Source organism: Oncorhynchus keta, chromosome 15 (genome assembly GCF_023373465.1).
Source record: "Oncorhynchus keta strain PuntledgeMale-10-30-2019 chromosome 15, Oket_V2, whole genome shotgun sequence".
Taxonomy (NCBI): domain Eukaryota; kingdom Metazoa; phylum Chordata; class Actinopteri; order Salmoniformes; family Salmonidae; genus Oncorhynchus; species Oncorhynchus keta.
This window is the reverse complement of record NC_068435.1, coordinates 21,690,391-21,716,309: the sequence shown is the minus strand read 5'-3', so window position 1 is coordinate 21,716,309 and position 25,919 is coordinate 21,690,391. Positions and strand designations below refer to the sequence as shown.

Sequence of the window (25,919 nt, the reverse complement as noted above, 5' to 3'; positions counted from 1 at the left end):
GCTTTTATAACTGAACACTCTTTGGTCATCCAGCATTTCATAAGAGCAGTACTCTGGTAAATATCCCCCCCCCCCCCAACAAGATTTAGATGCAAGTGGCTGTTCCACTGGTTGTCATAAGGTGTATGCACCAATTTGTAAGTCGCTCTGGATAAGAGCGTCTGCTAAATGACTTAAATGTAAATGTAAATGTAATATCCATGTCCGCGTGCAAACATCCAATATATAATCAAACTATGGTTTCCTAGATGAGAAGGGTGAACATGTTTGTCATCAATATGCCAGGTTCGTGGTAGCACAATATGGTCTGTCAATGCACTAGCAGGATCATGCCGTTAGTCAAGATTAACGGACAGGCAAATTGCTTCATGCTTTTTTGTATGTAATTTAAATAAGTGCTCTCCAGTGTACAACTACAAAACCAACCTGAATAGTCATTCGTCTCTACAATGGGGAACAGGCACATGCTAATGCCTAATGTTACCTGTTGTTTTCACAGAACAACAGCTTATTAATAACCACTTTATGATTGTTCTCAACAGAATTTCTCTAAATATAGAAGTTTCATAATGGTTATGTTGTTAAAAATGCACTGATATGGGGTTCTGCATCTCAGTGCTAGAGGCGTCACTACAAAAACCCTGTTTCATATCCAGGCTGGTCCTGGGGTATGCTGTCATTCTAAATAAGAATTTGTTAACTGACTTTCCTAGTGAAATAAATATCAGTGAAATGTTGGGAAAAAATTACTTAATTTAAAAAATTTAACTAGGCAAGTCAGTTAAGAACAAATTCTTATTTACAATGACGGCCTACCCCGGATAAAGCTGGGCCAGTTGTACTCCCAATCACAGCCAGATGTGATATAGCCTGGATTTGAACCAGGGAGTGTACAACACCTTTTGCACTGAGATGCAGTGCCTTAGATTGCTGTGCCACTCTGGAACCGAAAATTTATATTGGAGTTGTGCCTGATGGATATAACCCATTTTAGCATGGATATTGAGTGGGTATTCCTATTAGTTGGGAGCAATCATCCAATTAAGAAGAAGATGTCATGATGGCACAGATACTGTACCAACTCCAATTCACATACCGCCCCAAAAGATCAACAAATGGCACACTCTCTATTGCACTCCACACCGCCCTTTCCCATCTGGACAAAAGGAACACCTTCATTGACTACGGCTCAGTGTTCAACAGCATAGTGCCCTCCAAGCTCATCACTAAGTTAAGTGCCGTTGGAATGAACTCCTCCCTTTGCAACTGGATCCTTGACTTCCTGACGGGCCGCCCAAAGGTGGTGAGGGTAGGCTACAACATATTCGCCACGCTGACCCTCAACACGCAGGCCCCTCAGAGTTGCTTGCTTAGTCCCCTCCTTCCCTCCCTGTTCACCCATGACTGCGTTGCCGAGCACAACTCCAACATCATCATTAAGTTTGCTGTCAACACGACGGTGGTAGGGCTGTTCACCGACGATGATGAGACAGCCTATAGGGAGGAGGTCAGAGAGCCAGGACAACAACCCCCTGTCAAAGTCAGCAAGTCAAAGGAGCTTATTGTGGACTGCAGGAAATGAGGGCCTCGCACGCCTCCATTCACATCGACTAGGCTGTAGTGGAGCCGGATGATAGCGTCAAGTTCCTCTGGGTCCACATCCTTAAGGACCTATCATGGGCCAAACACACCAACACAGTCGTGAAGACGGCATGACAACATTTCTTCCCTCCCTGGAGGCTTAAAGGTTTTGGCATAGGCCCTCAGATCCTCAAAAGGTTCTACAGCTGCACCATTGAGAGCATCTTGACTGGCTGATTCACCGCTTGGTATGGCAACTGCTTGGCATCTGACTGTAAGGCGCTACAGAGGGTAGTGCATACAGCCCAGTACATCACTGGAGCCGAGCTCCCTGCCATCCAGGACCTCGATACCAGGTAATGTCGGAGGAAAGCTCTAAAACTGTTTTCTCTGCTACTGCACGGCAAGTGTACTGGAGCGCCAAGTCCGGGACCAAAAGCCTCCTGAACAGCTTGTCCCCCAAGCCATATGACTGCTGAACAGTTAATCAAATGGCTACCCTGAGCATTTGCATTGAACCCATGTATTTGCACTGACTCTCTTGTATAGCCGAGGGACATATAATCCCTAATCTTACTACATTTACACACACAGTATATAGACTTTTCTATTGTGTTATTGACTGTACGTTTGTTTATCCCTGTGTTGTTTGTGGCGCACTACTTTGCTTTATCTTGGCCAGGTCGCAGTTGTAAATGAGAACTTGGTCTCAACTAGCCTACCTGGTTAAATAAAGGTGAACCCCCCCCAAAAATGTTTTCTAAATACACACAAAACACACATGCATATTGACGCTACACACATTCACAAATAGAGACACTCTTTCACACTGCTGCTGCCTTGTTTACTAACTATCCTGATTACCTAGCCACTTTTATCCCTACCTACATGTACATATTATTCTGTAACCACCAGGGGGTGGCGTATTAGCATACCTCTTGTACTATCTGATCACATGAACACTTACAAAAAAAATGACTTCTACATGTTGTATAGGAATAAGGCTACATGATGAAATAAGTTATATTGATTGTGCATTGTTGCACAATGAAAAACTAATAAAACATTACATTTATTGCATACACACAGACACACACACACACACACACACACACACACACAGATGCCTTAGTACAGAGGCCAGGATTCAGCACTTTTAGACTTCTCAGCTTGAAATGCCTCCACCTGTGGCATCAAATGTTTATCTTCTTGGTGGAGCAGTTGTCAAGAGTGCAGCCACCTATGTTTGCGAGATAGGATCCAATATTGAATACCAGAGTGGGCTGGTGAGGAAGGAAACAGTACTGTTATTAAGCAAGCTGTGGGCTATCTGTTACATTTGACTGCCCATAAAGATGTTCATTTGTGTCTGACTGTCAGGATTAAGCCTTAAATGGTGACATGATGAGTTGTGTTGCCCAGGGCCCTGGCTGGCTGAGTTATGGATGTATCTTAAATGGCACCCTATTCCTTATGTAGTGCACTACTTTTAACCAGGGTACCCAGCTCTGTTCAAAAGTAGTGCACTATATAGCGAATGTGGTGCATTCTGGGACACAGGCAGTGTTATGAGTTTGTTGTGATGGAGAAGCCAAGTCGCTATACAGCCCACCAGACCCTCTGGCACTGGGAGAGAATCCTGGGATGAGCCAGGCTGCTGTTTGAACATGCCAAGAGATGGCATATGCCTTCATATTGAGATGTCATCCCAAACTGATGAGAGAGAGTCCGTAAGTGGAAAAACTTGCCCTGAACTTAGTGTGATAGAGGACATTCGTCAATGGCTTATGCTTCTTACAGGTCAAGTAAGCCAAGTGCAGTACGTAAACATTCCACAAGGTGTCGCCCAAAACTTGCATGTTGACGTTGCAATAAAAACAGTAAAAAACGGAACATTCAAGATGTGAAGAGTTCATTGACCCATTACAGTTATTACTACAATTCTGCCAGGCAAACATTATTGAGTAAATGTATAACATCCCATTAAGAAATAAATAAAAAAATATTTAAAGGTCATTTTAAAGCATTTGCACCAGCCGGCCTTGGTCAAGATCTTTCAGGTGGTCAATGTTGATAAATATTTACAGAGGTGTAACCACAGTAACAGTATGCAAAAATACAAACAATTTAATCATTCCCTTTGTATACACTTTATAAAGTGTGTACAGAGATAAACACATTAATGTTTGTACTGTAAGTCCATTAACCTGTGTTAGGAAAAGGCACAAGATATTGTGAAATAGCTTGTTTTCTGCTTTAGCTCAGGCTTTTGGGGCACGAAGATATGCTCATCAATTCTGGGGCATAGCATGGTAGAGTTCAATTTTAATTGAAGGCAGTCAATTCAGAAAGTAAGCTAAAATTACAATTAAATAATCTAAAAAGGGGCATTTATTTTCAGACTTCACAATAAACTGAAAGGTAGAAGCTAATTACTACAACGTTTTTACATTTTTTAAATGTTAAATTCAAATCCACTTCCTGAATTGACTGCCTTCAATTCGAATTGAGCCCAACCCTGGGGGAAGATATAATAAAGCACGTCAATTTAAGTCATATTGTAGTTAGAAGACAAATTGCCTTGTATTCAGTAACTCTTTGGTTTTCTGCCTTAGAACATGTGACTCACCCATGAGCCCACACTTTTGGGACAGCACTGTTCATGGAGCACAGGCCCATATAAAAAGTTAATATGGGTTACATCCCAAATGGCAACCTAATCTCTTTATAGTGCACTACTTTTGACCAGGACCCTATGGGAAAAAGGTCCGATATGGTACACAGTCATGGTGAGAGCAGGTTCCTCACAGCATACAGTCATGTTCTGTGGAACTGTAGCTATGTGCCAAGTCAATGCAGCTGTTCCACAAGATTCACACATGGATTTGCTCTGGTTTTCATTGGGACTTGGTTTCAGTTTTAGGTTAGGACACTAGAACAAAGCACCAAAATAGCATCAGGCAGGTGGAGATCAAGGTTTTGTGGCCAGAACATGTCCTTGAGATTTCTGTTATGCAATAAAACAAAAATAACTATATTCCTAAGTGCTGGATATCTTTGTTTAAATTGTATTCATCAAAATAGGCCTACACGTGTTTATTGCGTTTGAATATATATTCAATATGCAGCACGCACATACACACGTATCAGAAATAAATAGTTGATAGAAGAGCAGATTGATCTCCTGGAGGGTTCCTGTGACATGTTTACTACTAAAGTAGGCCTAGTTTACAGTTTAAGGACTGGGAGTAGTGTGCCATTTGTAGGGAGGGATATGATTCAATAATATTGCATGTTAAAGAGGTTCCTTTGCAGGAAATATTTTTTTAATTACAAAATATTGTCAAGATCTCAGATATTTTTCGAAATCACCCAATTGTTCACGCACACATGGGTGCAATTGCTCGCGCGCGCCATATACCACCTTCGACAGTTCCAGTCTTGACCAGCGTGTGGAGGCCGTTCCCCAATCGAATCCTGATGGAGCTGTTGCTCCCTGCACTAATCTGGGAACGTGGAAACAGAAGGAGAAGGACTAAACAGGTGGTCAGAAACACACAGCTAACAATGTTGTCCCTGGATAAAATGTGAAAGATATTTTGGTCTCATCTCTTTTTAAGGATACAAGATTCAATAACCAAATTTAATTCATGTTTCGGCTGACTTTCAAAGGGATAATTTATCCTCGGTTTTCCTCCGAATCTGGGCAAGATCTATCGGATATTAAACTATGAAAGTGACTGTGTGTTTTGGAAGGACTAGGGTGGTGGTACCGTGCGGAGATGGAAATATCAAAATCCATATTCTCATCCAGCAAGCCGTCATGAGATACAAAAAAGCAATTGCAAAGGTAAGTCGCGTTTACTTTGTATGGCGTGTTTGTTTCCAATGTTCCATTCACAGCATTCGGTCTGGAAACAATGTTGCAATGCCTGGACTGGACGTGAGGCTCGCGCAAATATGGCGCAAATTTGTAAGAGATGAGCTAAAATGATCAAATTATTCAACATGCCGTTTTATCCTGCTGACTAAAACAAACAATACATGTTAGGCTGAGTTGATGATACATCACCATAGTTGGCAAAGTCCTGTGTAAATCCACGAAAACTTAATTTGGGATTTCACCCTTTCCCAACTGAAGTGCATGGAAAGATTGCACATAACGCTAACTTAAGTAGTTAACTAGGATATAATATGCAAACCTATTCAGTTCTAGAAGTAAAAGGATAATGATATCTACCAATCCGAGATTTGACTCCTTGGAAGCTGCTAGCTGGATGCTTGCTAGTTAGCTGACTGTTTTATAGCTAGCTAGTTAGCATCAGCAAGCTGCAGGATGGAATTCTGTTTTTGAAATGGGGATACTGCCTAACTTAATTAAAATCTGTAATTTTTAAAAAGCGTAAAATTTCCTATCGATGTCATGCCGTTTTGTACATGTTTTTTAATTATTATTACGCTACCAAGATGTCTACTACATTTTCACTGGCACCCGAGTTTCTCTTGACTTTGTTACCCCTAGCTAATTAGCCTATTATGTTGTTGGCATAGCGAGCTAGTTAAGAAGCGGTAGCTAGCTTGCTAGCCGGGTCATTTCTGTTCCCAGGAAATAAACTTATTTAGTGTAAAATGTAGATTCCAAAATGCTTTAAATATAAAACAATTGATCATTTTTACATTCAAAACAAAAATATGGACCTTGAAATGGAATTGTATGCATTTTTAACACTTTAAAAAAAAAATGTATTCTCAGTGGATGTAGGTGTTTTATGCCATGTCCGCCGGTGTTATTCATCCACTTCCACGAGAAATATGAATACATTTAATGTCCCATGTCAGTCTCACACTCATAAATGTCCACTCTGTTAGGCTGAATTATTGAGAAAATTAACCAAATTTCAAAATGTTTGATAGAAATTAAAATCCGATTTAAGTGTTCACCGTTATGCTAGCTCAATCTTGCACACTCACAGAGCTGTCTAATTTAGGCTCCAGATTTCCACCCTGTTAGGTTCCATCCTGTTAGGATTATGCACCTAAAAAAAATAATTGCTTAGTTTGACCAATGTGTGTTAAAAAAAAGAAGTCAACGATACCCTTTTTTCTGATAGAAATACAATTTAAAATTATACCCAGCTAGGCTAGTATCAATCAAGGAAGAGGGCTTCAAACAAAGATTGTATCTCGAGAGTCTGTCTCACTTCTACTCACATCCTAAATTAAAATCAAACTTTTAGAATGATGCATGGTGGAACATCAGAATGTTTCCCAACATGGTTTGTTTCCATTCTCTCAATTGTTTGAACTGGAAGTGGGGAAGAATCTTTCTTGAGCCACATGCTTCCTAAGAGCAATTTGCCCTTGAGGAAAGAGGGAAACGGCATGTGCACTGCATTTTTAAGAGTCGACCTAGGACAGGAGAACCTTCATTGATATTTGTTTGAAGATAAACTTCCATGTCAGGATAAATGGTTCAGCTGACTATAATGATATTGTGCAATTTCTTAGCATATGATGGTTGTACTGGCATGCCTGGACAGCTGAGAACTAGATAACGGGTTACATTTGATTACTCACTTTTGGAGATGCCAAGTTGACACAGTAGCTGGTTATTTGATTCACTTCCACAGAATGCTAATTTCCCTCATACAGGAGACAAGCATAAACTGTTTTTCTATGTGGGTGCAGACCATATTGCAACCTATAAAGCTGCACAATGCAGAAATTGATCCTTCATTTCCTGGTTGCTAAAATTCTAATAATTTGCCTAATATCAGTTTGTGACAACGCAAGCACATATAGTGTAGCCATTGAACCATTTATACTGCTTTGAAATAGCTTTTCCATAACAAAACAATTGTATTTTCAGTTGTTTGAAGCTGGTGTACAAAACTGAAAGTAAAAGATACAAGAAGAAAACTTAAGGAAGCATAAAATCGGCACACACAGACCAGATCTACCGCTTCTTAGACCTGCTTTGAATGCAAATGACAGACTTGAAACTCACATTTCTGTCACATTGTTTGGGTCTCCCAAAAAGTTAATATGTAACTTAAAAAAATAAATATTTGTCATTGACAACAAACTTGATTACATTGATATTAGATCTAGCCATGTATGTAGGATCCAGGAACATGAGGATTCTATAATGAAATCATGCATGGCACAGCGTTGTGTGGCGGAGCAGTCTCATTTGTTTCAATGTTAGTAACCCAGATGACATGGTGCAGTGAATGCATGTCCTTTCAATAATTCAATGATGTCTGACAGTGAAGCCCTGGAGGAGAATGGGCCTATTTCTATTGTGAGGCTGTGACTGGGAGGCAGACTGGTGGAGCATATCTGGGGGACGTACACTTAGCCTTATCTATATCAATACAATCCTGCATATACTTTGAGTGTTTGGCTGTGTGCTGTCAGTATAGTTTACACTTTGGTGGAAGTTTTTCTTTGCCCTCCGATAGAAATGATGTGGTCATTGGTTTTTTCCAAGCTGACTTTCTAATGCAATTGGAATGTAACTTATGATAATTGTAACAGACTTCTATCATGGAAGAAAGAGAAGTGTGGAAATACTGAATATTCTCAAGCTGAGTGAATTTGTCTTCTAAGCAGTAGTGGTGCATGGGTACAATCACTGGGGAAGCCAAGCCAGAAAAACTAAGCCATATTGCCACCTGTGTTGTGATACTTGTTTGTTCTATAACCTGTAATGGCCAGTTTATACTTGGTCTGTCTGTAGGCAATTAGAATGCGATGTGTCGCTGGTCAAAATGTTTCATTTATACTCCTGGGGAATGTCTAGATTGTCACTTCAACTGTCAGTTTCCTTGTCACACAGACATGGAAAAAAGTTTACGTCTCCATTGTCGTGGTTACCGGACTGCCACAGCAACTAGACCAATGATGCAGGAGGTCTAAAATTCTTAGATAGAATGACCTACTTTTATTTGGTCACGCAGTGGCGTTAAGCTATTTTCTGTAAGCTCGACATTGCCTTGTAAATAATGATGTTGTGGGTTTCTGTAACAGTTTTACTTTAGTCCGTCCCCTCGCCCCGACCCGGGCTCAAACCAGGAACAATCTGCACAAATCACACCTGCCTCCCACGAAGCATTGTTACCAATCGCTCCACAAAAGCTTCGGCCCTTGCAGAGCAAGGGGAACAACTACTTCAGGTCTCAGAGCGAGTGACGTCACCGATTTAACGCTATTAGCGCGCACCACCGCTAACTAGCTAGCCATTTCACATCGGTTACATTTATTTTCCCATAATATTTAATTAAAAAGGAGCCAATGTTTTAAGAGACGTTGTCAGGTATACAGTCGTGGCCAAAAGTTTTGAGAATGACACATTCATTTCCACAAAGTTTGCTACTTCAGGGTCTTTAGATATTTTGTCAGATATTACTATGGAATACTGAAGTACTATTACAAGCATTTCACAAGTGTCAATGGCTTTTATTGACAATTTACATGAAGTTGATGCAAATAGTCAATATTTGCAGTGTTGGCCCTTCTTTTTTAAGACCTCTGCAATCCGCCCTGGCATGCTGTCAATTAACTCCTGGGCCACATCCTGACTGATGGCAGCCCATTCTTGCATAATCAATGTTTGGAGTTTGTCAGAATTTGTGGGTTTTTGTTTGTCCACCCGCCTCTTGGGGATTGACCACAATTGGGATTAAGGTCTGGGGAGTTTCCTGGCCATGGACCCAAAATATTGATGTTTTGTTCCCCGAGCCACTTAGTTATTACTTTTGCCGTATGGCAGGGTGCTCCATCATGCTGGAAAAGGCATTGTTCATCACCAAACTGTTCCTGGATGGTTGGGTGAAGTTGCTCTCGGAGGATGTGTTAGTACCATTTTTTATTCATGTCTGTGTTAGGCCAAATTGTGAGTGAGCCAAACTCCCTTGGTTGAAAAGCAACCCCACACATGAATGGTCTCAGGATGCTTTACTGTTGGCATGACACAGGACTGATGATAGCGCTCACCTTGTCTTCTCCGGATAAACTTTTTTTCCGGATGCCTCAAACAATCGAAAAGGGGATTCATCAGACAAAATGACTTTACCCCAGTCCTCAGCAGTCCAATCCCTGTACCTACATTTTGCAGAATATTAGTCTGTCCCTGATGTTTTTCCTGGAGAGAAGTGGCTTCTTTGCTGCCCTTCTTGACACCAGGCCATCCTCCAAAAGTCTTTGCCTCACTGTGCGTACAGATGCACTCCCACCTGCCTGCTGCCATTCCGATCACGCAGCTGAATCAACTTTAGGAGACGGTCCTGGCGCTTGCTGGACTTTCTTGGGCACCCTGAAGCCTTCACAACAATTGAACCGCTCTCCTTGAAGTTCTTGATGGTCCGATAAATGGTTGATTTAGGTGCAATCTTACTGACAGCAATATCCTTGCCTGTGAAACCCTTTTTGTGCAATGCAATGACGACGGCACGTGTTTTCTTGCAGGTAACCATGATTGACAGAGGAAGAACAATGATTCCAAACACCACCCTCCTTTTGAAGCTTCCAGTCTGTTATTCGAACTCAATCAGCATGACTGAGTGATCTCCAGCCGTGTCCTCGTCAACACTCACACCTGTGTTAACGAGAGAATCATGTCAGCTGGTCCTTTTGCAGTGGAATGCTTTTTGTGGATTAATTTGCATGGAATCATTCTTCATAACATTCTTCATAACATTCTGGAGTATATCAAATTGCCATCATACAAACTGAGGCAGCAGACTTTGAAAATTAATGTGTCATTCTCAACTTTTGGACACTACTGTACTCTGGCCATTACTTGAACTGGCTAGCAAACTAGCTAGCAACAAACCAAAATATTGTTTAGAAAATTGCTTTAATTTGCCTGACTCTCTAGGTTGACATTTACTGAACTCATTTTTAAACTGATGGGTTTATATGCCTTGCCATTGTGATATATAGGCTTAAGGCTGAGATAATAAGAAGTGGCAGAATAAATTAAACTACACCTTTCGTTTCATCACAAAAACTAAGGGGTGCTGTTTCGCTCGCTCGGATGCTTTGGCTAGTGAGATACATTCAGCCTCATGCGAAATAAAGGAACACTATGAAACTCGGAGAGAAAATAATTTAATTTATTGGTACATTTTTGGGGCAATGCCTGGCTTCCCCCATGAATACACGCCACTGCTTCTAGGTGGAAATTAAGCTTGAAATGAAACCCCTTATGTATGCTTTGATCTAAATACCCAGAGCTTCTTGTGAACTTCTCACCCACAACACAACTTTAAAACAAAGAAACCCACAAAAGTAATTTGCTAGGTATTGCTGCTCTCGTTGCTCCCCCACCCTGGCATTTAAAAAAATGAATTTTAGAGCAGAGTGATGTCAAGTGATCGCGTCACAGCTCTTTGATCAAATCAAAGTTTATTTGTCAAATGCATCGTACGTAATGGGTGTAGACTAACATCGAAATTCTTACTTGCGGTTCCTTTTCCAACGAGTTAAAGAGTAGAGTTAAAGATATAGTGACCCAAGGAATAAATAGAGTGAATATGTGTCGATGTGCAGGGGTATGAGGTAGTTTTGTGCTGTACATATTAGAGGTCGACCAATTAATCGGAATGGCCGATATTTGTATTATTATTTTATATTTTTACACTAGGCAATCCAGTTAAGAACACATTCTTATTTTCAACGACGGCCTAGGAACGGTGGGTTGACTGCCTTGTTCAGGGGCAGAACGTCAGATTTTACCTTGTCAGCTAGTCCAATGCTCTAACCACCTGCCTCACATTGCACTCCACAAGAAGCCTGCCTGTTACGCGAATGCAGTAAGAAGCCAAATTAAGTTGCTAGCTAGCATTAAACTTACCTTATAAAAAACAATCAATAATAATCACTAGTTAACTCCACATGGTTAATGATATTAATAGTTTAACTAGTGATTATTATTGATTGTTTTTTATAAGATAAGTTTAATTGCGATTTAAACGCAATTAAGGCCCTGCCTCGCCATCCTTTCGGAAAAGCTGACCACGACTCCATTTAGTTGATCCCTGCCTACAGACAGAAACTTAAAAAAGAAGCTCCCACGCTGAGGTCTGTTCAATGCGGGTCCGACCAATCTGATTCCACACTCCAAGACTGCTTCCATCACGTGGACTGGGATATGTTTCGTATTGCGTCAGATAACAACATTGACGAATACGCTGATTCTGTGTGCGAGTTCATTAGAACGTGCGTTGACAATGTCGTTCCCATAGCAACGATTAAAACATTCCCAAACCAGAAACCGTGGATTGATGGCAGCATTCGCGTGAAACTGAAAGCGCGAACCACTGCTTTTAATCAGGGCAAGGTGACCGGAAATATGACCGAATAGAAACAGTGTAGCTATTCCCTCCGCAAGGCAAACGAGCTAAGCGTCAGTATAGAGACAAAGTAGAATCTCAATTCAACGGCTCAGACACGAGGTATCTGGCAGGGTCTACAGTCAATCACGGATTACAAAAAGAAAACCAGCGCCGTCACGGACCAGGATGTCTTGCTCCCAGGCAGACTAACTTTTTTGCCCGCTTTGAGGACAATACAGTGCCACTGACATGGCCTGCAACCAAAACATGCGGCCTCTCCTTCACTGCAGCCGAGGTGAGTAAAACATTTAAACGCATTAACCCTCGCAAGGCTGCAGGCCCAGACGGCACCCCCAGCCGCGCCCTCAGAGCATGCGCAGACCAACTGGCTGGTGTGTTTACGGACATATTCAATCAATCCCTATCCCAGTCTGCTGTTCCCACATGCTTCAACAGGGCCACCATTGTTCCTGTTCCCAAGAAAGCTAAGGTAACTGAGCTAAACGACTACCGCCCGTAGCACTCACTTCCATCATCATGAAGTGCTTTGAGAGACTAGTCAAGGACCATATCACCTCCAGCCTACCTGACACCCAAGACCCACTCCAATTTGCTTACCGCCCAAATAGGTCCACAGACGATGCAATCTCAACCACACTGCACACTGCCCTAACCCATCTGGACAAGAGGAATACCTATGTGAGAATGCTGTTTGTCGACTACAGCTCGGCATTTAACACCATGGTGAGGGTAGGCAACAACATCTCCACCCCGCTGATCCTCAACACTGGGGCCCCACAAGGGTGCGTTCTGAGTCCTCTCCTGTACTCCCTGTTCACCCACGACTGCGTGGCCACGCACGCCTCCAACTCATTCATCAAGTTTGCGGACGACACAACAGTGGTAGGCTTGATTACCAACAACGACGAGACGGCCTACAGGGAGGAGGTGAGGGCCCTCGGAGTGTGGTGTCAGGAAAATAACCTCACACTCAACGTCAACAAAACTAAGGAGATGATTGTGGACTTCAGGAAACAGCAGAGAGAACACCCCCCTATCCACATCGATGGAACAGTAGTGGAGAGGGTAGCAAGTTAAGTTCCTTGGCATACACATCACAGACAAACTGAATTGGTCCACCCACACAGACAGCTGTATCACCGCCTGGTACGGCAACTGCTCCGCCCACAACCGTAAGGCTCTCCAGAGGGTAGTGAGGTCTGCACAACGCATCACCGGGGGCAAACTACCTGCCCTCCGGACACCTACACCACCCGATGTCACAGGAAGGCCATAAAGATCATCAAGGACAACAACCACCCGAGCCACTGCCTGAGGTCAGTACAGGTGCATCAAAGCTGGGACCGAGAGACTGAAAAACAGCTTCTATCTCAAGGCCATCAGACTGTTAAACAGCCACCACTAACATTGAGTGGCTGCTGCCAACACACTGACTCAACTCCAGCCACTTTAATAATGGGAATTGATGGGAAATTATGTAAAATATATCACTAGCCACTTTAAACAATGCTACCTAAAATAATGTTTACATACCCTACATTATTCATCTCATATGTATACATATCTACTGTACTCTATCATCTACTGTATCTTTATGTAATACATGTATCACTAGCCACTTTAACTATGCCACTTTGTTTACATACTCATCTCATATGTATATACTGTACTCGATACCATCTACTGTATATTTCCTATGCCGCTCTCTACCATCACTCATTCATATATCTTTATGTACATATTCTTTATCCCCTTACACTTGTGTGTATAAGACAGTAGTTTTGGAATTGTTAGTTAGATTACTTGTTGGTTATTACTGCATTGTCGGAACTAGAAGCACAAGCATTTCGCTACACTCGCATTAACCTCATAGTCCGCCCCATCCCGCATGCGGTCGCGTTACTACAGCCTCAAGCTCATTACCATAACGCAACGTTAGCGATTTCTAAAAATCGCAAATGAAATGAAATAAATATGCCTGCTCTCAAGCTTATAATAATATAATAAAGCTTATCCTTTTCTTAACAATCCTGTCGTCTCAGATTTTCAAAATATGCTTTAGAACCAGAGAAAATCAATAATTTGTGTAAGAGTGGTGATAGCTAGCTTAGCATTTAGCGTTAGCATTTAGCACGCAACATATTCACAAAAACCAGCAAAGGGATCAAATAAAATAATTTACCTTTGAAGAACTTCAGATTTTTCAATGAGGAGACTCTCAGTTACATAGCAGATGTCCAGTTTTTCCTGAAAGATTATTGTGTAGGACACATCGTTACGTTTGTTACTATGCATTTGGCTACCGAAACTAACCGAAAATTCAGTCACCTACACGTCAAACTTTTTTCCGAATTAACTCCATAATATCGACTGAAACATGGAAAACGTTGTTTGAATCAATCCTCAAGGTGTTTTGTCATATATCTCTTCATTGAAATGGCAGTCCTAGAAGCCTTCTTTGTTCTCTGATTCGGATGGAAAAATACTGGTAGCTGACTTTTGCGCACCAATTTCCACGCAGACACCGTGCGGGACACTTGGCAATTGTAGTCTCTTATGGTCAATCTTCCAATGTTATGCCTACAAATACGTCACAATGCTGCAGACACCTTGGGGAAACGCTAGAAAGTGTCCGTTCATTCCTGTCGCATTCACAGCCATATAAGGCGATCATGGAAAACGTACCTTCAGAAATCCTGTTCATTTCCTGGTCGCTCAAACATCTTGGTTTTGCCTGAAGCTTTTGTTATAAGGCACTCAGTGAAAATCTTTGCAGTTCTGGAAATGTAAGAGTGTCTTCTTTCCAAAACTATCAATTCCAAGCATAGTCAAGCATATTTTCGTGACAAAATATTGCGCTTAAAATGGGCACGTCTTTTTATCCAAAAATGAAATAATGCCCCTAGTGGACTAACAGGTTAACATCTGCTAACCATGTGTATGTGACAAATAAAATTTGATTTGATTTACCACCCTCATGGAGTCTGTTTCTGACCGTTTGAGCAGACACATGCACATTTGTGGCCTGCTGGAGGTCATTTTGCAGGGCTCTGGCAGTGCTCCTCCTTGCACAAAGGCGGAGGTAGCTGTCCTGCTGCTGGGTTGTTGACCTCCTCCACGTCTCCTGATGTACTGGCCTGTCCTGGTAGCGCCTCCATGCTCTGGACACTACGCTGACAGACACAGCAAACCTTCTTGCCACAGCTCGCATTGATGTGCCATCCTGGATGAGCTGCACTACCTGAGCCACTTGTGTGGGCTGTAGACTCCGTCTCATGCTACCACTAGAGTGAAAGCACTGCCAGCATTCAAAAGCGACCAAAACATCAGCCGGGAAGCAAAGGAACTGAGAAGTGGTCTGTGGTCCCCACCTGCAGAACCACTCCTTTTATTGGGGGTGTCTTGCTACATGCCTATAATTTCCACCTGTTGTCTATTCCATTTGCACAACAGCATTTGAAATGTATTGTCAATCAGTGTTGCTTTCTAAGTGGACAGTTTGATTTCACAGAAGTGTGATTGACTTGGAGTTACATTGTGTTGTTTAAGTGTTCCCTTTATTTTTTTGAGCTGTGTGTATGTATGGGGCTAGCCATTGTAAGTTCAGTCACTTACCCCACCAGTGCCTGTGTGCTGGACGTGAGTGAAAGCTCGGGGGGGGTGTATTCCTGTACCAGTACCAGATGGGGAGACAGGCCAGGGCAGACGGTGAACAGATCACCAGGTGGAATCCAAGCAGCAGTGCAGCAGGCAACGGGAGTAGGTGTCACACCCACTTGGGAGAAGTTTTAATTTCCGGAGGCAGATTTCTTGTAGAAAAGCCCTGAACAGCAGGAGGGGGCTTCAAGGCCTCTGGATTTGGGTGTGGTAGCCTGCCATTTGTTGAGCTCAAAGGCTTCGACACCTCTCACTGAAACAATTGAATCAAAAGTTCTAATCCATGGATTTCATAGGCTACTCAATCATTAGTCTTGTCATAAGCAATCATGTTCGGCAGGTATAGGAGGGCAGGTGGCCAAGCGGTAAAGAGCGTTGGGCCAGTAACAAAGGTTGCTGGTTTAAATCCCTGAGCAGACTAGGTTAAAAAAGAAATTGTCAATGTGCCCTTGAGCAAGGCACTTAATAATAATTGCTCTTGATAAGAGCATCTGCTAAATGACTAAAATGGAAATGTTAATATTCCATCTGAACACCACGTTTGAGGATCTTGTTCAAGAAAAGCATGTAGGCCTAAGTGGTCTTCTCAATGGCATTCTGTCAACATTCTCTTTTAGGGAAAGCATTTTAAATTATTTCAGTATTCGAATAATATGAATATCCAGATAAGGTACAGGAAAAGTGCTCTGACCATATTCATCTGAGTGATTGCTGATGTTAGTTGCTGACAATTCTGGTTACTTAAGTTCAGATAGAAAAGGATGGATTAAGGACCCTGAGGAAAACAACTTGGAATGTTTTGTGATTAATAACATACATAGGCCTACTTGGTATTTACAATGGTGATCTTAATTCTGATTTTATTTTTAGTTAAACTGATGACAGCGTAATTATTTCAATCACCAAAAGTGATGGTCTTGCCCAGGTATATTTAATTTTATTTCATTACACAAATTACTATTTTGATTAATGTGAAACTGCCTTTGATCTGATCTGCAATGCCTCAGGAAGGGCATGTGAGAAGAAAGTGTTGATGCTATAGTATGGTGCAGTGCATCACACGTGCGAGCTACTGCTCAGCACACTTAAACGTTCTTGTGAGCAGTCTATGCGGTCATTCCAATCACCACTCAAACAAGACTTTCCAAGGAAATGGCTCAGTTATGGATTTGTCCATTTTCTTATGTTCGAAAGGACTATCTGAATACAATAGACACAATGGTCTTTACTTCCTACTTTACTTTACTTCCTATTAACCGCATGTTGAATGTAATCATAGAATGAGTCCATAGAATGTTGCTAGCCTTGGTACCAGTCTGTTTGTTGTCATGCTATTTGCCATGCCAAACAAACATGCAATGAGTGGCATGATAGCACTAACACTGGTAACCAGGCTATAATATTGCACCCTTTGCTGCTGAACAGTGTTTGATCCTGTCACAGGGCTGTGTGAGACAGTGGTTTGGCTTTGCTCCAATGCTGGATTAAAAGCTAATTTGATCATGTGTGATGATCCCTGGGCAATGATTGGGACCCTGGCTGAGTCTCAAATGGCACCACATTCACTATCTAGTGCACTGCTTTTGACCAGAGCCCTTTTGGGTTTTTGCATCCATACTGATTTACACCGTTTCCTAGCTGCATTTAACGGCCTTGCATAAGCTGTCAGAATTGATCTTCTTCCATCTTAATGAAGGGGATACCTAGTCAGTTGCACAACTGAATGCATTCAACAGAAATGTGTCTTGCAGCTTTAACCCAACCCCTCTGAATCAGAGAGGTGTGGGGGCCTCCCTTAATTGACACCCATGTCATCAGTGCCCGAGAGCAGTTGTTGGGAGTTGACTACCTTGAATAAATGTGTTCTGGTGCAGCCAAAATCATAAAACATCTGGAGTGCTGAGCTAGGATCATGTTTCCATTCTTATTCATTATGGTTTAAAATGCAAATGCAGCACACAGACTTTATGATTACAGGCCCTGATTTTTTAAAATCATTTCTAAATGCATGTTACAGGAAGTGACACAGTAGGGATAAGTAGCTCTACTCCAGGGGATGGCATCTCTAAGGGCAGCACTAGTGGCCTCTTGGAACAGAGTTAACGGGAAGTTAAATCATAACACTTCATGACATGGAGTGCTTAAGTGGTTTATAGAGTGCTATGCAAACAGATTACTTGCACCCTGGCAAAGATCCAGTCAGCTGAGTGTTGCCTACATCTACTGTATTTCACTATATATTGATGCATGGAAGGTTTTGGGTTTTTACTTGGCCTTGTATAGCAGTATTTCAGTGTTTGTTAAATGTTATGCCACTCCGCCGCATGTAATGTCAGTTTAAAAAATAATTGTTTACTCCGTTTGCTGCTTGTCCTCTCTGTCCTTCCACACAGCCCCGCCCACTGTCACTCAGAGAGTAGTTTTTGGGCTCGACCACGAGTCACAACCACTTGGAGTCTGCATGGTCAATGTTGCAGATGCAACAAGATGTTGGTGACAACTATGCTGTTTCTTTATAGAAATCTTGTGGATTTATATTAATAACACTATCTTACTGTCTGTGTAACCGGTGCTATACTGCACCGCTGTAACTCTGCGTTGTGTGTGGTTGATTGAGACTATAGACGTGGACTTTGGAGATCAGGTAGTTTTAATCAAGCAGAACTCACTTTCTGCATCCTGCATCCAAAAGGAAACAAAACATTTGTAGAGCACATATGTTCTGAGAATCGTCGCCTCTTTCTACAACAGATGCACAATAGGAGGGACTGGGATCATTCGAGGAGCTAGCCATCGTTCACACATACAATAGCCTGCTAATACCTTAGCTAGCTATTAACCGCATGTTGAATTCAGAATGTTGATATCATCCTAAAAAGTACAATTACAAGTGCATCTCAACAATACCACCATCTTATGAGTAACATCTAAATATACATCATTATTCATGAACAAAACACTGTGTATGACTTTGTACTTAAAAGAATCAAACTTTTCTGAAGACAGAAAAAGCGTGCCTACCTCTCAGTGCATCAATGATTTGAGCACGCAGGGCAAAACGTAAGTACACACTCCCCTTCTCCCAGGATGCACCGCAGGGCAAAACGTAAGTACACACTCCCCTTCTCCCAGGATGCACCGCAGGGCAAAATGTAAGTACACACTCCCCTTCTCCCAGGATGCAGGCATGCATAACAAATCAACACGACATATTAATATATGAACCTGGTGAAATTCACATAGTACTTTAACAACTGTTACATCTGCAAACATTTAGCATGTTGTGGCTAAAATAAATTGTGTTAGCCACTAATTATAATCGCGAGTTAGCTGGCAAGCTAGCTAGGTAAATGTTCTTAGTCAGGAAACGTTGCAAGCTAATACAGCCTGATACCAGTGCTGCTGTAAGCCTAGATCAGAATGAGTTTTCTTTTGTGTGTGCAATGGCATATTCTAAATCATACAGGAATAGGTGATGCATGAATATTTTAACTACTTCAAGACCGCGTTTCAAACTCAAAGCAGACAGCCTCCTAAACACTCACACCTTGAATTACGTTTTATATCGTCACATCCAGGTGTACCTTAAATGCCCCTTGCCCAAGTGAGGGGGAATGATGATCGGAGAGTCGATGTCCTTGGTGGAAATCTTGCAGTTGAGCTTAAAACAACCAACCTAAAGCTATTAATGTACCTAGTAAGCTAACATATCTAGCACTCCTGTGAGGTAGCTAGCTACAGTTCAAATCCAATTTTTTTTTATATAGCCCTTCGTACATCAGCTGATATATCAAAGTGCTGTACAGAAACCCAGCCTAAAACCCCAAACAGCAAGCAATGCAGGTGTAGAAGCACAGTGGCTAGAAAGGCCTAGAAAGGCCGAAACCTAGGAAGAAACCTAGAGAGGAACCAAGCTATGTGGGGTGGCCAGTCCTCTTCTGGCTGTGCCGGGTGGAGATTATAACAGAACATGGCCAAGATGTTCAGTTACACATAGCTAGCTAGCTAGCTAGCTAGCTAGCTAGTTTTATAGTTTACACGTTTTTATTCCAATACATTTCCGTAATCTCCAAAATATGTTTATCTAGGTAAGTTTTATTGGCTCCTCACTAAAACATCAAGACAATTTTCCAACGGTAAAATATACATGTATTTTTTTTAGCAAGCTAGCTTTTTTACTGACATGCTGAAAATGCAGCCTTGTTGATTCAATTTGACACTTCGTGGCCACCAGAGTTTGACATGGCTACAGTTTGCATTGAATTGTGGGTCACATCAACCTCGTAAGTTACCAAAGGTGTTCACTCGCTCCCTCATGCTAAATCGAGGGTTGATGGGGCAACGTTAGTAAATTTGACCTCCACTTAGGATGGCAATCAAACTGCATCCGGTTTCGACAGGGACCCCCCCCCACCCCGGAGGGAAAGTGGCTAGCTTAAGGGCTGAGGGGGTAATGTGTTTGGACTGCAGCACAAGTAAGAGAACATTTAATCTAACATCTAATTAGGGTCCACTGGGAAACACTGACCAACACTTTGGTTCCTGCCCTGTCCCTGTTTTTTCCATTCATTGACATGTCAAACAACTCTATTCAATGTGCCCACTATATTCCAAGTTTGTTTTATACTGTTTAATCAATCAGAATGAAAGCCTCCAACACATACATTCTAAGGTCATACACTACTCCTAAAACATATTTAGGACTTTTATTAAAAAACCTAAAATATTGTCAAATGTGTAAAATTTTGAAATTATAGTTAGACCATATTGCTCAGAACTAGCAACATCCATGGCCGCCTTATGTGAATCAAGCCTAGTTGCATAGCTACATATGGTCCATGCTCCCATGAGAAAACAGGTCAATGAGTGACATATCTTTTAATGTGTGCCTATGTCTAGCTGACGGGACACCAGAGGTGGCCGGTGGCACATTTAAAATTGGATCTTTGGCTCATGGTAATGGCTGGAAGAGAATAAATGGGATACTTTTCCCATTTTCCAAGAGTTCGATACCGTTGCATTCATTACTATCCAGCTGTTACTATGAGCCTTCCTCCCCTCACTAGCCACCACTACGGGACACAACACTTTACGAGGCTTTGATGAGGTCTTGATGGGATATAGGCCTAGTTTTTGGTTTGAAGTCTCATTTTTGCATCTGCTGAGAAGCTCTAGCTTTAGGTCTTCTTCCATAAACTGAGGAAGCGCCTGCATATAAACTGGTCATGACGGGGTGAGGCAGCTTTTAATATTTTTTTTTAGCTTTTATGATATCCGCTCCCTGCTTTGCTCTGAGTTTATTGCATGTCTTTGTCCACCTTTTGTCAGCCTGCAGAACTTTCTTATACGTGGTTGGGTGCACAGCCTCAGATGCTCTGATCTGAGTTTATTTATAAATAAGGTTCTTCGGTTGTCTCCACAGAAGTGTGTTTGTGGTAAGTCATGGGCGTGTTCCTGAAGTTGGTGGTCTGTTTGGCCTAACCCTGGCAAGCAGAATATGGCCATTGAAGAAACTCCAAAATTTGGCTTCCCTGCAGGGTTATTTGGTCTCCTTGAAGCATAAGCAGTTGTGTTTTTTCTAGTGTTCTTATGTCTTTATCAATATCCAGGACTGGCCATTGGTGTTGGAGCCGGTCACCTTGCTAACAGAAGTCTCCATTTTGAGGTTATAAGAAATGTAACCTTAGTTTGAGTTTGTTAATAGAGTATCATTGTGGTTTATGCCTCATGAATATTCAAATTGTTCTGGAACAGTTATTTATTCTGAGGTAGCCACGTATAACTGGATAGCAGCAGCATACAGGAAGTGTCCCAAATGGCACCCTATACCCATTAGGCTTTGGTTAAAAGTAGTGCACTATGTAGGGAACAGGGTGCCATTTGGGATTAACAGTTTTTCCATAATTTACCAGAAACTTGGTTAAATATTGTATCAATGAGAACATTCTTATGAACAATGCACACGGTTGGACTCTACTTGTATCTGTGGTAACATTGAGCCAGTTTACTCTAATTAAACCAGGTGTCAATTTGGCTTGTTGCAGCATAGGACGTAGTATGGACATAGTATGTTGAAGACCACATTTGAAACGAGCCTCTGATCTTTGTGTGTAATCCTCCATAATGTTAAAGGCTGCACCACACTAAGAGTACTATGCAGGCTCATTTTAATGATCAAATAAATTGAATCAAATTTGATCTGTTTCATTCTCCATCTCTGGTTTTGTTCCCCAGCTCCATGACTGTGTTCCAATGGCACCCTATTCCCTATATGTTGCACTTCTTTTGACTACCGTCCTATGGGCCATGGTCAAAAGTAGTACAATATGTATAGGGAATAGGATGGCATTTGGGATGGAACCCATCTTTGGTTTTTGTTTCCCCAGCTCCATAAATGTGTTCTTGTCCTCAGAAGCACGTTTCTGTGGGGAGGCTGGCCTGTTCAGAGCTCTCCATAACTGAACAATTTGAAATGTCAAGGCATGTGTGTGAAACACTGAGCACAGGGAGAGGATTGTTTCAGAGGAATGTCTGGCCATTAAATAAACATCTTTCCGTGGCTCAGATGTACTGTACGAACGACTCCACTCTGCAAAAATGCATCGACTTCATGATATTTAATGGTTTCATTTTAAGACCCTTTGCACAGACATCACGTCTTTTTACTTCTTGCACAGACATCTTTATTCTTGCACCGTTCAGGCTGGTGCCGTTTGTTTGAGCAATGCTAGGCTACCATCAACATTCCACAACCAGTTAAGTGTGGTCTGTTGTGTGAAATGTGGTGCTTTAGTGATACAATAAGAAACCAGTGCTAGAGCTAGCCTGTAGGTCCTACCACTACCAAAAAGCTTAAACCAGCATGGTCCTAAATCTACTTTCTTTGCAAAGTAATTTTAATGAGTAATAAATAATTATGCCCTTTGAAATTGATGTCACTGCTCAGGCTGATGAGACCATGTCTGTGTCCCAAATGGCACCCTATTCCCTATATGCTGCACTGCTTTAGACAAGAACCTTATGGATCCTGGTTAAAATTAGTGCACTGAATAGGGTGCCATTTGGGACGTGCACAATATTTATCTGCTATATATAGCAGGAGATCCTTTTTTTATATAAAGAGAGCTCCTCTGACAGATAATTGATTATTAGCCTATTAAAGGGAATAGGGTGCTATTTGAGATGCAGACATGTAGATTTGAGATTCGGTACCCTGGTGACTGCACCTCTAAGTTTGAGTTAAGACTGCAGTAAAGCATAGCCTAACCCAGACATCTGTACAAAACCACAAGTGCATCTTGATATCTGCAGAATGGTTTTCAGTGACGGGTTGTTAAGTATTAAATCTGATGTCAGGCTCTCTGAGCTAGTGAGTGCACCACAGAACAGGGCATATTCACGAAGCGTCTAGGATCTGGTCCACCCTTATCCATATAATCTCATTCCTTATGATTTAAAAGGTAAAACAGACCCTAAATCAGCCCTCCTGCTGTGAGATGGTTGACAGAGCCTTGATGTCCTCGCCAGTGAGTGTACCACAGAACAGAGCTCTAGTACTGGTTGGCCTCAGATGGGAAATGCTATGTATAGCATATATTCAAATCACATTTTATTGGCTCAATACACGTGATTAGTAGATGTTATTGCGGGTGTAGCGAAAAGCTGCTCCCTTACTGTTTGGAAATGTGCCATTGCATCGTCTCATGGTCAATGAGGATTTACCTCATTGTTTTACCCAAAGCCTCAGACGTTTCTGTTTCCATCTACTCAGGCCGGCACCAGTGTTTCACTGGGCCATGGCTCCGGCAGACCTGCTCTAACTTGTAGCCAAGGCAAGACCCTGGGTAGTTTTCAGCTTGCATTTACAAAACAATGACTAACTGTGAATTGTAACACCTGCTCACAAAACAACAGTCTTGAATGATGCAGAGGTTGTTGATTTTGCTCACCACAAGTCTGTCCATCCAGAATCACAACAACACCTGGCCTTCTGCCCCATTGAAGTGCATGCATTGTTTTCGTGAAGTTGTCAGAAGGGACAAAACCAGTATTTTTATTTATTTATATATATATATATATATCTGTAGTCCTTGAAAAACATGTTATGTATAAAAAATAATATATGCAGCTTGGAAAATAAAGTGTCTCTGGATTTTATTTTACCTTTTATTTAAGTAGGCAAGTCAGTTAAGAACAAATTCTTATTTTCAATGACGGCCTAGGAACAGTGGGATAACTGCCTGTTCAGGGGCAGAACAACAGATTTGTACCTTGTCAGCTCGGGGATTTGAACTTGCAACCTTCCGGTTACTAGTCCAACACTCTAACCACTAGACTACCCTGCCGTAGAATGTTTGTTTCCAACATTAGGGCGGTTTTCCTAAAGAAGTTACGTTTTTGTTTCCTTGCCATGATACTAAGGAGTATTGCAATACTACTATTGTCCTGACTCTAGTTGTCAGCCAACCAGTCTATACTTAACCACACTAACGATAGTTGTAGGTGAGTTCTGAGCAAAGGAGAGACTGAGTCTAGACACTATAGAATGTTCTGTTAAAAGGCATGCTAGTATATTTTCATACAACTCTCCAATGGACAGTTTCACATATGGCCACCTACGTCACTGATGGTCATAAAAGTTGCCATATAATAAATATTTTATCTTTATAAATATTTTGTTTGTATTCGGAACTGACTGTCAAGTTCGCCAGTCATGAATATTTTGACCACCTGCCCCCTGGAAGGTCTGTGCATGGGACAAATTGAGCTCTCTGTATTAGCAATCCCCTTGAGTGCTGTTGAGTCCGTGCTGAGGAAATGCTCTATCGCAGCTGGGGAATCAAAGCTGTGCCCCTTCGCTACCAGCCCTCAGCCCTGGCCTGTGTTAACCCAGCCTCAGCCTCTGACTCCTGCCTGCCTCTCCTCTCTTCCTGACAAGATAATGACCGGTTAATAGGAGCTGTTTAACCTTGTGTGGGTGGAAGGAGGACTGTCAAACAAGAAACACAGAGGAAAATGCTTGTTTGGAGTAAGAGTACTTTTTTTTCAGAATATGAATAGTTTAGTTGAAGTCTAAGCTGCAGTAGCGATTCTGTTTTATTTGATTGAAACTATCTTACTGTGCTGTTTTATAAGAGGCATGTTGAGTGCAATGCAAAGTGAAATGTGGGAAGGACATTGGAGTTGTCGTTGTGTTAAGAGGAACATATTTAGCAGTGTAGAGGTGTCACCAGCCCAGATGGGGAAATTATTCTTAGTCTGTCCGTGAAGCTCCTACAGATCCTTGTCCTAAATTGATTATGCAAATAAAATCTACATGTATGGGTTGCGTACACATATTTGCAGGTGTTATAGCCGATGCAGCTAAATGCTTAATGTTACTAGCTCCAGCAGTGCAGGAGGTACATGTATGACAATGTCACCTCAATCATTCAGCCAGGGCTATTGGTGCCCTCTGAAACTCTGCATCTATAATGAGACCCGCATAATGTTTTTATTTCACCTCTAAATTCAACCCACTCACTATTACATACATGCACACTGTTATAGTCTACCTTCAGTGTATTTCACAAGCCTGTTCAATAGTCTCTGTACTACAATCTCTCAAAACACCATGCTTGTTGTAACAGTATTCATAGCATGTAAATACTGTCTTGGCCACCAAAAAGAACAAGGCACCAGAGCACAGTGCTGGGGTTTGACCTCTGGTTTGTCTTTCTGTAAACGCCTTATAGAAAGCCCCGTAGCTACCGCTGTAGTCGTGAACTCATTAGCATCTCTTGACTAAATAATTCCAATATTGTCAAATTCTGCCATGTGTTCACTGACTGAACAGAGTCTTCTTAGAAAATAGAAAGGCCCTTATTTATATACAGTAGTTCTATTAATTAGCCTGGTCAATTTGAAATGGAAATCCTGACTAAGAACTGTGATGTTAAAAGTGAGATGACTTGTTTGGTTGGAGTTGGACAGCCCAGTTATCAGTCAACATTTTACAGATGTCCTCCGAGGCTGTTTGACAGGCTTTGTTTTGCGATGTTGTAGTAAGAACAGTCTTTTTCTACCCAGGCTGCCTTTACAGGGATGGGGAAAATGGCACATTCATGCCAGTGAATGCAAGACCGAGCTGTCTTACTACAGCTGGCATTAAATACACCCCACATACAGGCCCAGTGTTGTTTTTCTGCTCCTGCTATTTTCATTAAATCCACCCCACATTTTTCTGCTCCCGCTATTTTCATTAAATACACCCCACATACAGGCCCAGTGTTGTTTTTCTGCTCCCGCTATTTTTATTAAATACACCCCACATACAGGCTC

The 25,919-nt window shown here is 41.8% G+C and overlaps 1 protein-coding gene across 12 annotated transcripts in view; it reads left to right on the top strand.

The window, feature by feature from the left end:
• Positions 1-4,941: 4,941 nt before the first annotated feature.
• Positions 4,942-25,919, top strand: part of pard3ab (par-3 family cell polarity regulator alpha, b) — a 243,694-nt gene continuing 222,716 nt past the window's right edge. For 3 of the 12 annotated variants that reach the window (XM_052463674.1, XM_052463673.1, XM_052463671.1), the window contains exon 1: positions 4,944-5,431. In XM_052463674.1, the coding sequence (XP_052319634.1) occupies positions 5,312-5,431 (120 nt within the window). In that variant the 5' untranslated portion in view covers positions 4,944-5,311. Of the gene's footprint in view, positions 5,432-25,919 lie in introns of all 12 variants that reach the window. The other 9 variants (XM_052463668.1, XM_052463670.1, XM_052463667.1 and 6 more) reach the window with 6 other exon arrangements.